At 38.6% G+C, this 17,431-nt stretch overlaps 1 protein-coding gene across 4 annotated transcripts in view; it reads right to left on the bottom strand.

Moving 5' to 3' along the window:
* CEPT1 (choline/ethanolamine phosphotransferase 1) overlaps positions 1–17,431 on the bottom strand; it is a 47,022-nt gene that overhangs the window by 14,377 nt on the left and 15,214 nt on the right. For 3 of the 4 annotated variants that reach the window (XM_061631820.1, XM_061631818.1, XM_061631821.1), the window contains exon 4: positions 14,236–14,377. In XM_061631820.1, the coding sequence (XP_061487804.1) occupies positions 14,236–14,377 (142 nt within the window). Of the gene's footprint in view, positions 1–5,405; positions 5,491–14,235; positions 14,378–17,431 lie in introns of all 4 variants that reach the window. The other variant, XM_061631822.1, reaches the window with a different exon arrangement.

A 17,431-nucleotide genomic window follows, 5' to 3' on the forward strand; every position in this document is an offset into this window, starting at 1 on the left:
AAGCAAAATGAGGAACGTGCCTTGATCCAAAGACCAATTACAAAGGAAAATGTTTTCACACCCAGCACAAGTTACAAAATTTCACACAATTGCTTGAAGGCAATTGCTTAAGTGCACAGCTAATCACTTCCGACAAACATTTAGCATCCCATTACTAGTTAACAATACATTTAATACTCTGCTGTGGTAGATACCTTGGATTGTCTGTGAGTTATCCACTAATATAATGTCCAATTACTAGTTCAGAAAGTTTAAATAGCAATGTCCACGATGGCAGAAAAAAAAAATATACACCAAAAGCTAAGAACTGGATTAAGCAAACTTGCATAAATCACACTGTTAGTCAAAGAGAAAACTAAAGCAGCAGAAATGCTAGACAGATTACAGAAGAAAAAATATCAGAAAATGGGAACAGGATGGGGTTGTGAGAGAATATAGTGGATTAGCATAATAACATTTTCAAAACACTACTTTCAAATATATAAACCCGTTTCATATCCCACAAAGCAAGTTCTATTATCAGCATTATGTGTGTATCAGGGAGAATCCCTATGATAAGCTGACCTTGTGACAAAAAAAAAATTGTCCACATCTAATTTTACTATATTTTGCTTTGTCAGGCTTCATTAAATACTAATGTACATTTGAAGATATTGGGTTGTCCTCAACTAAGTCCTATTCAGAGTAGATCCATTAAAATGAATAAACCTAAGTTAGTTATTAACTTCAATGGGTAGGACTAGCATTGAATACCACCATTAAATACACCATTTAAACCACTTAAATCTAGGATATGCTGTGAGCTCTGTTTTTTTACATAGGAAAAAATGTAAATGTACAAAGCAGAGATGCCAGCAAAACTCATAAGGCTCAGATTCAGATATGAACTTGCGGTCCATAACGCTGGTCTCAAAGAGGCACATGCTGAAAATTGCCAAATTATTCTTTGGCTTAGATTAAAATCTGAGCCTGACAAGAATTTCTAGCATACTCTCTCTCACCAAGCACTAACCCCAACCCCCAAAATGACAGCTTGGTGTGACCAGATGTCCCACTGGAATATCTCCTGACTATGTAAAGCTGTCAAAGGTAACTACAGATCAGGGAGGCTTGTAAACCTTTTATAATATCTCATTGACTTTGACAGATGTACCCATGAACATCAATGGGGGTAGGTAGCCCCCACACAGCATGTTCCTACCAATTCCTAAATAATGGAACATGGTTCCATTAGACTGAGTAGCAGAATTTAAAGAAGCTGCACCTGCAAAATCCACTGGTGGTGAGAAGCCCCTCATCCCCAGAATCCTTGGGCAACTGCATACTTTGCAGGGGGTTGGGGCACTCTTCCCTCTAATGGGTTTTCACAGATTCAGCTTATTTACTTCAAAATGTTGCACACAGGTTGAAGAGATCTCTCCTAACTGTGTGAAGCTGTCGTTTGAGAGAAATCTGAGAGAATCATAGAATAATAGAGTTTGAAGGGGCCTATAGGGCCATCATAAGAACACAAGAACAGCCTGCTGGATCAGGCCAGTGGCCCATCTAGTCCAGCATCCTGTTCTCACAGTGGCCAACCAGGTGCCTGGGGGAAGCCCGCAAGCAGGACCCGAGTGCAAGAACACTCTCCCCTCCTGAGGCTTCCGGCAACTGGTTTTCAGAAGCATGCTGCCTCTGACTAGGGTGGCAGAGCACAGCCATCACGGCTAGTAGCCATTGATAGCCCTGTCCTCCATTAATTTGTCTAATCTTCTTTTAAAGCCATCCAAGCTAGTGGCCATTACTGCATCTTGTGGGAGCAAATTCCATAGTTTAACTATGCGCTGAGTAAAGAAGTACTTCCTTTTGTCTGTCCTGAATCTTCCAACATTCAGCTTCTTTGAATGTTCACGTGTTCTAGTATTATGTTCTAGTTCTAGTATTATCCATTTTCTCATCGAGTCCAACCCACTGCTCAATGCAGGAATATTACCAGCAAACCCCACATACCAAATGTAGGCAGTCAGATATGACCCAATCCATTTCTTTTCTTTTTTTCTTGTAAAGCCTCAAAATCCAGTGCAAACCACAGGCGACTCACTCATCTCTAATTCAAAGTATCTGTGTACTGCTGTCTGCAGTCAGCCATGATCATTTTCTAACATCTCCTTCCTTTGAAATAAGAAAAAATGCTGACTCTAGGCTTTATATTTACCCTATCCTTACTGATTTTAAAATATATTTTCAAAACATTAATACACAAATGATTAAAAGTAAGTTTCTCTTTTTATTTAAAGCTCCATTCCTCAGGAAATTGCCAAAAAGTGGTCATCACATTTTTTTTTAGAGACTTGACATAGCATTCTGAATGGCAAACTGTGGCTCCAAGTAGACTCATATCACAAATGTATGAAACAAGTCAGATGCAAAATAAAATTTAGGAGAAAAATTCCCTAGCTCCTAGGTAACCTGTCTTCTGAATTCTACACAGGAGTTTAAAAACAAGGCATGCTGCATCTAATGCAGTTATTATTAAACTTTTTCCCTCCATGAACCACTTGAAAATTGCTGAGGGTCTTGGCAGACCACTTTTTCTGCTTTCACTGTTGTAGCAATTGTAATGTGCTGTGCTAAATGCTGTATGATTTTTAGTTGTATTTTTATTCCTTCTTTTATTACTTATATTGTATTTAATTGGATTATAGTACCAAAATACAATAAAATGAACAATAAAAATATAATTAAAAACCATTATGAATATTTAATGCAGACATGCCAAGGGCTACCTGAATGAAGATCACAGACTACTGGTTGTGCATGGCCCACAGTGTGGGAATCCATGACCCTGAGGAAATAAACTAAGCAGAAACAGCAGAAATCCTAGCCTGACTTAGCAAAAACAATGTTTCCAAGCAATTCTTACACCAAGTGCACGATGGTTCCTGGATTTTTGTTTTCTGTAAAACATATTGGAAATCCCTAGCACACTGATTTAGATGGTGTATGGTAGGAATATACTCTCACATCAGAAGTGGCTACAGACATCTAATCTACTGCATGTACATACATTAATGATATCTAGTGCAGCCTTTCCCAAATTTTGAGTCCACAGATGTTGCTGAACTACAACTCCCATCAGCCCCAGCCAGCACAGCCAATGGTCAGAAATGATGGGAATTGTAGTCTAACAAGATCTGGGAACCCAAAGGTTGGGATGCTCTAGGTCAGCCTTTCCCAACCAGTGTGCCTCCAGATGTTGTTGGACCACAATTCCCATCTTTCTTGACCATTGGCAATGCTGGCTGAGGTTGATGGGAGTTGTGGTCCAACAACATCTGGAGGCACACTGGTTGGGAAAGGCTGCTCTAGGTGTTCTCCCTAATGAAAGCAAGAGGGTACTCACAGTAAAATACTAGATATATATGGTTGCTTTAAATGCAATTGTGTATACTCAGTCTACAATATATGAAGTACATTTGGGGCCAGCTTTAACACAGACACCACTGGTGGGACTGTGGGGGTTTAGACACTAATTCATCCTTTCCTTATATACAATGCTATAGACTCCATTTGGTCTTCACATTGCTATCTTCCTTCTTTTTTTAATGTCCTAGAGTTACCATTTGGCAGTCTTTCTTGGCTATGATCATGCAGTGTTAGAATTATATACATTAAATGCATGTGCAACTCCAGGGGCCTCTACCTCAGTCCTCATTTTGTTTAGTATTTTTAAAAAATCTGACCAAGTATATAAATTAAATACATTAAAATATTGATAGAAAAACTGCTCCACAAACTGGTGCCATGTTAGTTGTAAGACTTGAAAGAAAAAATATTCAGGGTCTTGTTGACTTGTCATAGTTTTATTATGTTATGTGCCTCCCTCAAGCTGGAAAGTCCCCAGTTCAAATATCAACTTAATCATTAACTCACTACATGGCTGTAAGGAAGCTGCTATCTTTCAGCATTGGTCCTCCCCATCTGCAATGTGGGCATAATAATACCACATTTTACAGAGTTATTATAAGAATTGTGGAGCTCATGTATGCAACCATTCTGAACAGCTGATAACATAATATAAATGCTAAATATTATTCTTACTGCTATCACCTGCTGACACAGCTGCCTCTAGGTCTGCCCAAGTAAATCAGTGTTTCTTGCAACATTTAGTATGAACAACAGACGTCTTTAAACTCCCATGCACATGTGTCCAAGAGCCTTGTTTGGGATGTGACTCCCAACACTAGTACCCTGCCACTCATATTTTGTGCTACAGGAAACTTCAATGCACCTGCAGCAAAATGACTGCATAACGAATAAAGCGGACTTCAATCCCTGAACAACAATATGCTACTAGGCAATGGGTGCAAACTAGATTGAGAAAGATTGTCCAGCAAGCTTCCTGTGTGTAATGTCTTTTGCTTTCAAAAACAGTATTAACAGAAATGGGCTCAAGAAAAGCACAGTAAAGTTATGCAAGATCTTTAGAGATTCAGAAGACCCAATTCTTTTGCTTTCTTAAAATTATATCTAAATGAAAAAAACACGTCATCTTGAAGAAATAACATATTTATGCTGAATTCCACAAAGCAATAGAAAGATCAAAAACCATTCTAAGAGCTTAAATTCACTTTCCTAATACCTAAGGAAAAGAAAGTTGGACAATGGAACTTTGGCTTATGAGGAAATTGCATCACTATTACATAGAATCTTAGGGAGAAGTCCTATTTTCCTAAGTCTGAGGGCAAGGAACTCTAAAATAAGTTTAAGACAGCAATCCTAACCCTACTTACCTGGGGAGTAATTCAATAAGACTTATTTCTGAGCAGACATGGTGTTGTATTCAACTATGTTTTGCTTAGAGTAGACCCAAATAAATCAATGATCTAAGTCAGTGACGTTCATTAATTTCAATGGATCTAGTCTGAGTAAGACTAGCATTAGATACAACCCATGGTTAGGATTGTGCAGTAAGACTACTTTTCTAACATCAATATATTTCACAATAACTATGCAAACAATTCTTTTTCCTGGTGGAAAGGTTTCTAGCAAAAAAGGAAGGAAATATTCCAAAGGTGTTCCAACAAAATGAATCCAGACCTTATTAAAATAGATGGTTCCACCACTCTGGCATTCTTCTCTTCAAAGAGGTGTAGTCAGTTCTGCATGTTTTACAATAGCCAATAAGAAAGAAAACACCAGAGTTTCAAAACAAAGCTATTTATGTTTAAACAGGGGAGAAAAAGCTTCATAAGTTTTTAATTTCTCATTTAGCCATTATGAATTGCCTTTGAAACAAGCGTCTGTGAAATAGCATCAGGAAAACAAGTGGCATTTTTGCAGTTACACTGTGCATGACAAAAAGGTGCTGTCTCTAGACAATTCATGCCATTGTTCATCGGGTAACATTGATTTGTATCAGTTACTGTGTCATTCCAGAACTCGGGTCCCAGAGTTCCTGTGAGAAGGTGAGTTATTACAATACAGAGTTCAGACTCTGTAACATCAAATCTATATGTGAGGGAAAGAAACATTTTAAAACACCTTAACAGTTCCATGAGAACAGATTTTTACTCACAATTAAGTCTATAGGCTTGAAATAAAAGGCAAATCTCCTTTAAAATGTTACAAACAATTAAAATTGCAGTTGTAGAGAGCAGTGAAAAGCAGTAGTAAATCCACATCCCATGCAATCCAAATCCCATTGAAGTCAGTGGAAAGGCTCGCTTTGAGTTTAATGTCTCTGGATTGTACTCAGTATCATAAAAAGGAGTTTGAAAATGTTCTAAAACAATTCAAATAAAGGTTTCTAAGCAAACCTCAGAGAAATCCAAATTAAAGTTTTACATTCTTAATACCAGTAGTGAATTAATTTCATGCAAATCCCATACCATTAGTTCTGAAGTTATGTTGCATGTACAACAAAAAAACAGGCATATCATATAGGATCAGAAGCCGTAAATATATGTAGCTATGCCAAATGAGTAAAATCATAAATAATTATGAATTCTGCATTCTGGGTGGTATCCAACTGATGTGTCCCATCAGTGCCAGGATTACCGCAAGCCCAACAGGATTCTCCTTCCCCAGTGCACGCCCCAAGTTCTCCCTAAATCTGCTCCAGAGGGTTGAGGGAAGCCCAAGAACAGATTTAGGATGTGTATGTGGAAGTCCCACTGCACAAGCTGAAATCCTTGCGCTGACAGGCCACTGACTTAGCACCATGTTGGGTACAACCCAAAGTATGCTATAGTGCCTGAAAAATGCTCCTTTATAATCCTCTAAAACCATTACCAGAATAGAATACAATATCCTTTAGGCTAGGGATGCGGAACTGGTGGATTGAACTTCCATCAACCCTAACACCACTGGCCATGCTGGTGGGGGCTAATGAGAGGTGGGCTGGAGAGAGACAGGACCCCATATCTGTTTTAGGCTCTGCAACGCAGGTTACAATGGAATTTGATACTTAACGGCAGTATTTTAATTCTGCTGTTTTTATACTTTACTACTTTATTACCAGTTAAGATAATATGTTTACAATCATGTACCTTGAACTTATGTATAACTTTGCTTAAGCATATCCACAGGAGAAGAAGCAATAAAAAGGAAGCTTTATCCATACTAGATTTTTAAGCACTTACTCTGGTCTCTTTACCTATTTATCAATATAGCAATAAGCAATAAGAAGAACCTAAGGGGGCTATGCATCTGATTTATATATGTTCAATATCCCACATCAAGGCTGCTATAGTATACAGACTTAACTATTAGTACATCCCATTGAACTCAATAAGACCTACTTCTGAGTAGACAGTCACAGGATTGTGGTATAAACAGAACAGACAAAAAAGTCAAATGAGGGAAGATGCTAGGTCATCTATTGCTAAACAATTTCCCTACCCTTGAGATGGGTGTGTACAATAATTTGCATGACCTTATTTGGTCGGCCAGTGATTCTGCAGCTTAGGAAGAAATAATTCCTCTCTTTTGCCTTTTTAAAAGTCTGCTAAATCTGTAATTAGTGATCAGTAATCACTGTATTAAAATATAGGCACTAAAATGTGAACTGGGCTTAGGAAATGGCAAATATTCCATGGCAGGTAAACTAAAGAATGTTTTAAAAAGAACAGCAGCATTTAATATGCAAAAGAAACAATGATTACAATCTAAGCAATAGAGTTAAATTTGAATACTGGATTTAAACATTTAGGGCGATATTTAGCATGAGTCAAACTCAGAGTAGCTACTAATGTCCATCGATGTCAATAGATCTACTCTGAGTATGACTAATGTTGGATATCACTCATACAAGTGTACATAAAATTAAATTTTAGGCCATCATAATCAAACACTTTAATTTAAATGAATGAAAAGACCAAATGAAACCAATGAAGCAAACTGAATAACGTCTTTCCAAACATATAATGCATTTTCTTAAAGGTACAGAACAGAATGCTTACTCTCTCGTTTTGTATTTTTTTATGGAGTGTACATTCAAATAAAACAAAGTACAATAATCATTGTATGTTACAAAGTGTAAAAATGTAAATTTATAATGTATATTTAAAGATGTATTATTTTAAATTATGTTGTTCTTTTCACCAGCATGGCTGCCAACCTTATGATCTCACCTCATGTTACACTAGCTTGGGTTTCAAGTAGGGTTGCCAGGTGCCTGGTTTTTGCCCAGAGACTCCAGTTTTGGGGGTCCTCTCCGGGTCTCTAGGTGAGTCACCTTAATCTCTGGACTCTTAGCTTTCATTTTTTAAAAAAAAGTTTTTAGGTGGTCTGGTTCAAAAGATATAAACCAAAATGTCAGCCGTTCCCCCGCGACATCTGTTAGTACTGGCTGCTCTAATTTCAGCCCTTTCAGGTTTTTAGCCAATAAGTGAAGTCAGGGTTGTGATTGACAACAGCAATAGCTAAACCCCATTTCAACTTCTGAGAACAGTTTCCTTTTCCTGCTTGTCTCACATCAGGAATTCAGTAAATATATAGCTTTCAGCAGCATGAAGAGTACTTTCTCTGTACAGGATTGGGACTTGCTTCTGAATAAACATGCATAGAATTGCATTACAACTGAAGATTGCAGCATCTTGGTAGGCATAAAAGTGTACATGCAGGGTTTTTTAATTACTTGCAAAAATGGCATATTATACTTTTTATCTTTCAAATAATTTTTGAACAGAAGTTTTTAAAAGTGTAGATGCTGTGGTATTATACTTTTCTAGTTAAGGAATCAAACAAGTTTAAATTTTACTGTTGAAGAGGGCAGTTTATTTGTCTTATTCATAACATGTTTTGAAAACCTTCCCAATATGAAGCATTTCTGGGAGTAAAGCTGCAATGCTAATCCCACATACCTGGGAGTTAACCTCATTGAATTCAGTAGGACTTACTTTTGAGTAGACATCGTTATGATTGTGCTGAAAATCAATGGGACTTTTGAGTGAACACAGAAAAGGATAAGAACATAAGAACATAAGAAGAGCCTGCTGGATCAGGCCAGTGGCCCATCTAATCCAGCATCCTGTTCTCACAGTGGCCAACCAGGTGCCTGGGGGAAGCCCGCAAGCAGGACCCGAGTGCAAGAAAACTCTCCCCTCCTGAGGCTTCCGGCAACTGGTTTTCAGAAGCATGCTGCCTCTGACTAGGGTGGCACAGCACAGCCATCACAGCTAGTAGCCATTGATAGCCCTGTCCTCCATGAATTTGTCTAATCTTCTTTTAAAGCCATCCAAGCTGGTGGCCATTACTGCATCTTGTGGGAGCAAATTCCATAGTTTAACTATGCGCTGAGTAAAGAAGTACTTCCTTTTGTCTGTCCTGAATCTTCCAACATTCATCTTCTTTGAATGTCCACGAGTTCTAGTATTATGAGAGAGGGAGAAGAACTTTTCTCTATCCACTTTCTCAATGCCATGCATAATTTTATACACTTCTATCATGTCTCCTCTGACCCGCCTTTTCTCTAAACTAAAAAGCCCCTAATGCTGCAACCTTTCCTCGTAAGGGAGTCGCTCCATCCCCTTGATCATTCTGGTTGCCCTCTTCTGAACCTTTTCCAACTCTATAATATCTTTTTTGAGATGAGGTGACCAGAACTGTACACAGTATTCCAAATGCGGCCGCACCATAGATTTATACAACGGCATTACGATATCGGCTGTTTTATTTTCAATACCTTTCCTAATTATTGCTAGCATGGAATTTGCCTTTTCCACAGCTGCCGCACACTGGGTCGACATTTTCATCGTGCTGTCCACCACAACCCCGAGGTCTCTCTCCTGGTCGGTCACCGCCAGTTCAGATCCCATGAGCGTATATGTGAAATTAAGATTTTTTGCTCCAATATGCATAATTTTACACTTGTTTATATTGAATTGCATTTGCCATTTTTCTGCCCATTCACTCAGTTTGGAGAGATCCTTTTGGAGTTCTTCGCAATCCCTTTTTGTTTTAACAAGGATTGTGTTGTAAATCTTTCTCTCCCCCTCCGATCCTTTTTTTTTTTAAAGTAGTTGGGCAGGGCTTACTTAGATGTTACTGCTTTTATTTGGCAGGAAACTAATACTTTAAAAAAATGTTCTGCAATGGCCAGAACATTAAATTATAGACTATTAATACTATTATATGAGGTGTATGTATTTTTACATTTCCAATGTGTGTGTGTATGGCATATTTCCAACAACCCTGTGAGGTAGGGTTAGAATCCAAGACAGTTCACAACAAGATATAAAGCCATTTAAAATCCAATAACCATAAAACAAATACAAAACAGTTGCAAAACAGCTTAAAGTGGCATGATTCTGAATTTTGGATTGGGTAAGTAAAGTTCCTTATCAATGAACTGCAGTCCTGTGCATGCTCCCCTGTCTGAGTAAGCCCCATTGAATACATTGGGACTTGCTTCTGAGTAAACATGCATAGGATTGCACTATAAATACATTTACAGGTTGTGTAAATAATAAATATCTCTGACAGTCCTGCTTATATAAGTATTTCTTCATACTATGTCCAAATAAGTACCTGATGAAGTTTGCCTGGCACCAACATTGTTATCTTTTCGGTGCCAGATCAAGACTTTCCTTTTCTCCCAGGCATTCTAACACCATGTGCTGAGCTTTGACCCCAGGTCTTTTACTTGGTTGATCTGTGCCTCATGGTTTTAAACTTTGTATGGTTTTTCAAAAAATTATATATTTGTTTTTAATGTTCAATGTTTTTAATTTTTGTAAACCGCCCAGAGAGCTTTGGCTATGGGGCGGTATATAAATGTAATAAATAAATAAATAAATAAAATAAGTATCTGATTTCACATTAAGGTTGTATATTATTTTTTCCTCTACATTTTAAGTCTGCCCCACTTCCTTGGGGTGGTCATGGTCCCCTCTGTTGTTTTCACCCTGAGGGACAGATTAGGTGAGAGATGGTGTGTAGCCCATGGTCACACAGTAAACTTTGTAGCTTATTTCTATTTTAAAATTTAATTAAAATGATTTATACGCAGGCAAAGTTTATGAAGTAATGCAGGTCCACATAATACATTTAAAGCACATCCAACTTGCATTTAAAGGACATTACTTCCCCCAAAGAATCCTGGGAAGTATATTTTCCCCCTCACAGTTATAGTTCCCACCACCTTTAACAAACTACAGTTCCCAGCATTCTGTGGTGGGATTCATGCATGGTGTGGATCTGCCCTAGTATGCTGTGCATTCATTAGTGAATTGAAAAGAACAATGTTAAAATATACATTTTTAAACAGGGCTGTAGTTCAGTGGTAGGGCACATGCTTTGCATGCAAAGGTCCAAAATTCAATCTCTGGAAGAGACTATTGCCTGGAATCCTGGAGAACCAATGCTAGTCCACATCATCAGTACCGAGCTAGATGGTACCAAATGGCCTGACTCGGTACAAAAGAGGAAAGAGACCCAAGGGCCACAGTGACTCCAAAATTTATTTATGTATTTTATTTACAACATTTATATACCGCTTTATTGTATAAAACCTCAAAGTGGTTTACAGAAGGAATTAAAACAATAAAATTACTGGCAAAAAAGGTAAAGATAGGTACTTAAAAACATTCAAAATAGTAAGACCAACAATGAGTTAAAACCAGATAAAAAACATAACAGCTTCTACATGCCTGGGTAGGCTTGCCTAAACAAAAATGTTTTTAGCAGGTGCCAAAATGTGTACAATGAAGGCGTCTGCCTAATGTAAACAGGCAGGGAGTTCCAAAGCGTAGGTGCTGCCACACTAGAGTGACTAGAGGATCAATTTCTTATAAGAGCAGAACAAGTACTATGTTGAACCTGTAACATGGAAAGCCCACCTTGAACTTGGGCTGGTAGCATATTGGCAACCAGTGCAGAGTTGGGAGCAGAAGTATTATGTGCTGATAGGGTCTCACTCATGTCAGCAGCATTCTGCAATAACTGCAGCACCTAGGTCAGTTTGTGCTGCACGGGGATTTCTGTGACCTTGGCTGATTGGCTGCCAGGATTTTTTTAGGTTTAGTTAGGAACCCTGACTGGTTGTGGGATGCTGAGTTTTCTGTCTTACTCACAGGAATCTTGATGTATTGCATGGTATGGTATTCTTGTATGGTATTGCATTTAGGAAATCATCACTGTCTTTTGTTTTTCTTTTTTCTATTTGCATGTCATTTACCTCTGATCTTACTCCCTTACATTCATAGAAGCAACGACAGTGGTTCCATGTGCTCACTGATGATGCACCATGTTGGTTTCATGACAGTTTGTTTCTTGCCCAATAGTGGTAAAAGAGAATTCACATCCTGGGAAGTGTCGCTTCAATTGCTGTTGTTCCCAATCTACTGCCTATGAAGGTAGACCAAACCGTGTGTTTTTTCTCCCTGTCAAATTACTTGCTGGAATTCGTTTGGCTGTCAAAGTGAGTTTATAGCAGCCCACAGAGTAGGCAAGAAAGAGTAGAGAATCTTCTTAACTCTTACTCATTTCTCAAACCTCTCTCTGCAGTAAAGGGTTAAGTCTGTACAGAAGTTTGAAGCAGCCATGTTAAAAGGCACGCAGGGCATTCCAGGCAGGGGGTTGCCAACCCTGATTTGATATGGATATTGTTGCAGAGGATTCCTAGTCAAGCTTTACCAACAGCACAATCCTAACCATATCTACTGAGAAGTAAGTCCTGTTGAATTCTATGGGGCTTAGTCCCTTAGTAAGTGTGTTTAGAATTGCAGCCTTCAGGGGCATCCATCTTTACTCCTGAGTGCTTCCATCTAACATCTCCACAACATTAGGCTCCTTTCTTCCTACAATGGTTTTCTAGTGACTGGCCTGGCCTGAGGGCACTTAAGCCCTTCTTGCCGGAAGCAAGTAGGCTAGATTAAATGTTCCTTACCCAGCCTCTCTATTCAGGTGAGAAGAAATGATCCCATCACTTCAGATGCACCTGGAAACACCCTCACTTAGCTAAGATTTCTATCTGAATTTCCAATCAGATAATTTTTTTTGTTTGAATGGTATGGTCCGAGCAACTGTGGTTGATGCGTATCATGCTTAATGACATCATTAGGGCACACCCCATGACATCACTAGGGCACACACCTGAAATCTCAGGGTTTGGGATGCTTCTGACCTGACAACCCTAGTTTCAAGACATGCAATAACTAACCTGGTGTTTACCCTACCTGTAGCTGGAGTTCAGTGAGCTCACCAAAATCCAGAAATGTGGGTCAAAGACAGTTACATGAAATCACAGTATAACACAGCTACACAGCATTTATCCTGAGTCAGGAGAAGGATGGGCAATGGAAAGCTAGACTTCTAAGCAAATGTCAATACACATATCTTAGTAGATACTGATGAAGTTTGCAGGGAACTGAGGGAGTTTGAGAGAAAGTTAAGCTTAACACTGACTCATGAATGGCCCACATCATCTCTTTTCTACTGAATTTTATATTATCCATGCTCTGAGAAAAGCAATTCCTTTCTTAGGCACTTCTATTAATGTTAAATCTTACTCTAGTGTAATTCTGAGAAACATAATGCATTAATCTAATCTTGGCAATTGTCCTTTTCCCCAGGTCTTTAAAACATCTTTTTTTTACTCAACACTCTTTGTTGTTGCCCTTTGAACTCTTAGTTGCTACCATAATAAAGTCTTTGCTGGAAATCATAACAATAATATGGAAAACTTCCAGCTTTTTTGTTTGAGGTTTCTTATGCAACATTGAACCCTAGTGCATTTGATTCAGCTTTTTCACTCATTTTCCCTCTCCCTCTGCATCAGCATGTGAAAGCAGATAAATGCATATAAATAATGAAAACTTGGGCAGAAAGAAACCTACTTCTTCATATTAAAATTACCCTTTCCTAAGAGAACAAACATAAGGCAAGTGCAGATAAAAAGATAGCAATTAGTGATGGGGATACAGGTTCTCTAACTAAGCAGTGACCAGCTAGCTACAAATGCATGTACACTCTGCCAAGATAATTAACCATGAGGTTAACAGTTAGAATGACGCTATTTTATTATTTAGTTTTAGTGAATCCAAGTTTGTACAATTTTCAAAACATAACAAAACTCCTCTCTAAGGAGCTGATTTTAAGACTTGCTATTTTTCTCTACTGAGATGGGGAACAGCAGAGCAATCCAACCCCCCTTACACCAACCTGGGGCTGGGGGAATGTTGGATTAAGCAAAAATGTCCCTCCAACCAATTCAGCTGGCCTATGAATGTTGCAAGGGTGGGGCTAAGATGGCCCTGTCTCTGCTGTATCCTGAGCTGGTCTCACTGCTATTGTACAACACCATCGCCCCCAAATCGGGGACAATCATCCTGTCCCCCCAGTTTCTGCCATTGCCACCATGAGCATGGTGGCTCCACTCTTCTGCAAAGCCCTGCTGGCAACAGGGTGAGTGAGGGTTGATTGTGCCCTAAAACTGGAAAAAACCAGAATCCTATGGCATAGGGAATTACTTCCTTAATTATCATACTATTTTTAATCAATTCATGCTGTTTACAAGCCATCTTATTGTTTTAAATATGATTATTCCGTATGATGAAAATGTGTTCAGATTTGTTAGTGCTCCTGGAAAGGGAGATCAAGTTAATTGGTACTACTTTTGTTTTGGCCACAACATTAGCTCAATATACTATTCCGTAACACAGATGATAGGTATACGAATACATTCTGATTGACCTAATCATTTAGCAATGTAATGTGACAATATTAAGTTTCTCTCTTAGGTGATTTACTTACATTCCAAAGCGCAATGTTCCAGAGACATATGTCTGCCAGTGTGCACAGTAAAACATAAACGTTCCAGCAAAACAGCAAAAGAACATCCAGTCAGGATTCGTCCCCAGCTGTACAGTAATGCACGTTCCCAAAACCACAAACACTGCAGACAAAAATCAGTTAAAATGAGCATAGACTACAGGTTTCAAAAGCAAAGCACAGACAAATAAATGTGTTCAATTTTTTATATAATTCAATGAATAACAGCAAAGGTTATAGACAGAATTCTGCAGGTAGCAATATTAATTTTTTCTGATGGTTTCAACAGAGATTTAAAGAACAAAATATTCATTTGGCAGCGAGGATCACAATAACGACACACTGGAGGAACCTTAAAGGTTCCACACTTGATTATTGGTTTCATAAGGTTTGGTATCTAGCTTTTATGGAAAAATTAACAGCAAAACTAAGAGTAGTAAGGGGAACTTCTAAAAAAGATGTTTCTTAAGTATGGTACCATTTTGTTGAATATATAAACCAAAATGAGCATGGATGAGCCCCCCACCAGCACACTCAAATATGGAATGCGTGAGGCAACTTCAGACCACATTTGTATCTAATGTAGTCCAATGCTGTAACTGGATTGTTAGGATTGATTTCTGTTTAAACTGTCCTCAGTGTTTATTTACGCTTTTCATCCATATATCTTTCCTTTGTGTTCACCATGATGGGAGGGGGGACATGGGATGGGAGAGGTTTAAATTGTGTGCATTGGTTTTAAGCCAATTGTTTTCATTTCTATTCTAAAAAATTAATAAAATTATTTTTTAAAAATCCACATAAATGTATTCAATACTCTGTAGTATGCAGTCTCTCTCACTTACTGTTCTGTGTTTTTGATGCATGATCATAAGTATGTTAAGATTCAGTATCAAGTATATGCATAAAGTATAGCTGGAAACAAACCTCAATACCCAAAGCAACTAAACTAAAGAAAACTGGTGGGTTCTCAGATCTATCAGAATTCATAATGCTACACATTTAAAAGATGAAAATAAATTACCATTGAGTTTGAAAAACTGTATGATTTAGACCGCAATTCTAAACACACTTACCTGGGAGTACATCTCATTGAACTGAGTGGGACTTATTTCCAAGTAGACACACACAAGACAATTTCACTGTAACGTGCAATAATTCACAGGCAGCCCAATTCTGTTATAGCTAACCTACTGTAGCCTATCCCCAGATCCAGGACTGGTAGGCTGATAACTATGCAAACATAATGAGCAAGAAGAAAAATCTGACTATGAGGATAATGGGCTTTTTTCAAGCAGTTGGAATCCAAGTTGGACTTCCCAAAAATGTTCACAATAGCTGTATGGCTTGTGATAGCTGTTTGCTGGCTGTACCACTGGTAGTCTGTACGTGAAGTAGTATAAAAACCTACAAAGCCAATTTGACAAGACACCACAGCAAGATGGAAAAAATGAATACATGTAGTACATAAAATTATAGCTGTATGAATTGAGAATTCTGCTGAATTTGGATTTAGCACCGGATTTTTCAATGATTTGCATATTCTCCATCTTTGCAGAGTGATCCTTTTTACTTTGAACTTCAGAGGCTTCCCCCGACACCAGGTTTTTCACCCCTTGAATATTCCCTCAAATATATTGTTCTTTTATTGATTTTACTCACAACATAGCACAACAGTACAGCTCTCTCTCTCTCTCTCAGTCACTCCCGCTCCATTCAAGCTCCACTCAAGTCCAAGCTCCAAGCAGAAGGAAAGAAGCCAAGTCTTGCCTATGTTAAGGGACTCAGGGCTTGCCAAGGAGGAGGTGGGGGTTGGAAGGCACTGAACGTTGCTTTTCTCTTTTCCTTTCCAAAAGGAAAACACTTCATCTCTGCTAATATGAAAACTGGCCAGCCTCAGTCACAGCAGAGGAGGAGGGGGAGGAAAAGCCACTTTCCTTTCCTTTATCAATATTTTCTTTCATTTATTAATATTTCCTTCCAAAAGATAAGATACTTTGAAAGAAAATATCAATATCTTGAAAGAAAATATATTAATATCAATACTTTTGGGGAGGGGAAAAATCCAACCAGTAAATGCAGGGGACAGTGGACAAAGAACGACCTCAAATGGATACTGCCTGTTAGATTGACGGAATGCTTTTGAAGCGGCACTGGCCACAGATCCCATCCCTAATCCCTTATCATCTGTTCACAGGCAAACAGAGGCTCGTGCTACAACAGCTACAGCAGCATTCTAAGTGATGCAAGATTTAGAGACTTTTGCAAGTTTGGGTTGTTGAAGAGGAACTCAACCACATATGTATCTTTAAGCATCTTAGCAAATTATGGTTCCAGCTGGATGAGACTGTTGCTTAGTGATTTTAGTAGGGAGGTTCTTAATAATGCTTTATTTTATTTATTTATTTATTATTTTGATTTATATCCCGCCCTTCCTTCTAGTAGGAACCCAGGGCAGCAAACAAAAGCACTAAAAACACTATAAAACATCATAAAAATAGACTTTAAAATATATTAAAACAAAACATCTTTAAAAACATTTTTAAAGCTTTAAAAACATCTTTAAAAAAGGTTTTAAAACATATATATATATTTAAAGGTTTAAAAACATATTAAAAAGCAATTCCAACACAGACGCAGACTGGGATAAGGTCTCAACTTAAAAGGCTTGTTGAAAGAGGAAGGTCTTCAGTAGGCGCAGAAAAGATAACAGAGATGGCGCCTGCCTAATATTCAAGGGGAGGGAATTCCAAAGGGTCAGTGCCACCATACTAAAGGTCCGTTCCCTATGTTGTACAGAATGGATCTCCTGATAAGATGGTATCTGCAGGAGCCCCTTACCTGCAGAGCGCAGTGATCAACTGGGTGTATACGGGGTAAGACGGTCTTTCAGGTATCCTGGTCCCAAGCTGTATAGGGCTTTGTACACCAAAGCTAGAACCTTGAACTTGGCCTGGTAGGTAATGGGTAGCTAGAGCAATTCTTTCACCAGCGGGGTGACATGCTGGTGATAACCTGCTCCAGTGAGCAGTCTCACCGCCACATTTTGCACGAGCTGCAGCTTCCAGACCAACCTCAAGGGCAGCCCTACATAGAGCACATTACAGTAATCCAGCCTAGAGGTTACCAGTGCATGGACAACAGTGGTCAGGCTATCCCGGTCCAGAAATAGCCACAC

Source organism: Rhineura floridana, chromosome 6 (assembly GCF_030035675.1).
Source record: "Rhineura floridana isolate rRhiFlo1 chromosome 6, rRhiFlo1.hap2, whole genome shotgun sequence".
In the NCBI taxonomy this organism is placed as follows: Eukaryota; Metazoa; Chordata; class Lepidosauria; order Squamata; family Rhineuridae; genus Rhineura; species Rhineura floridana.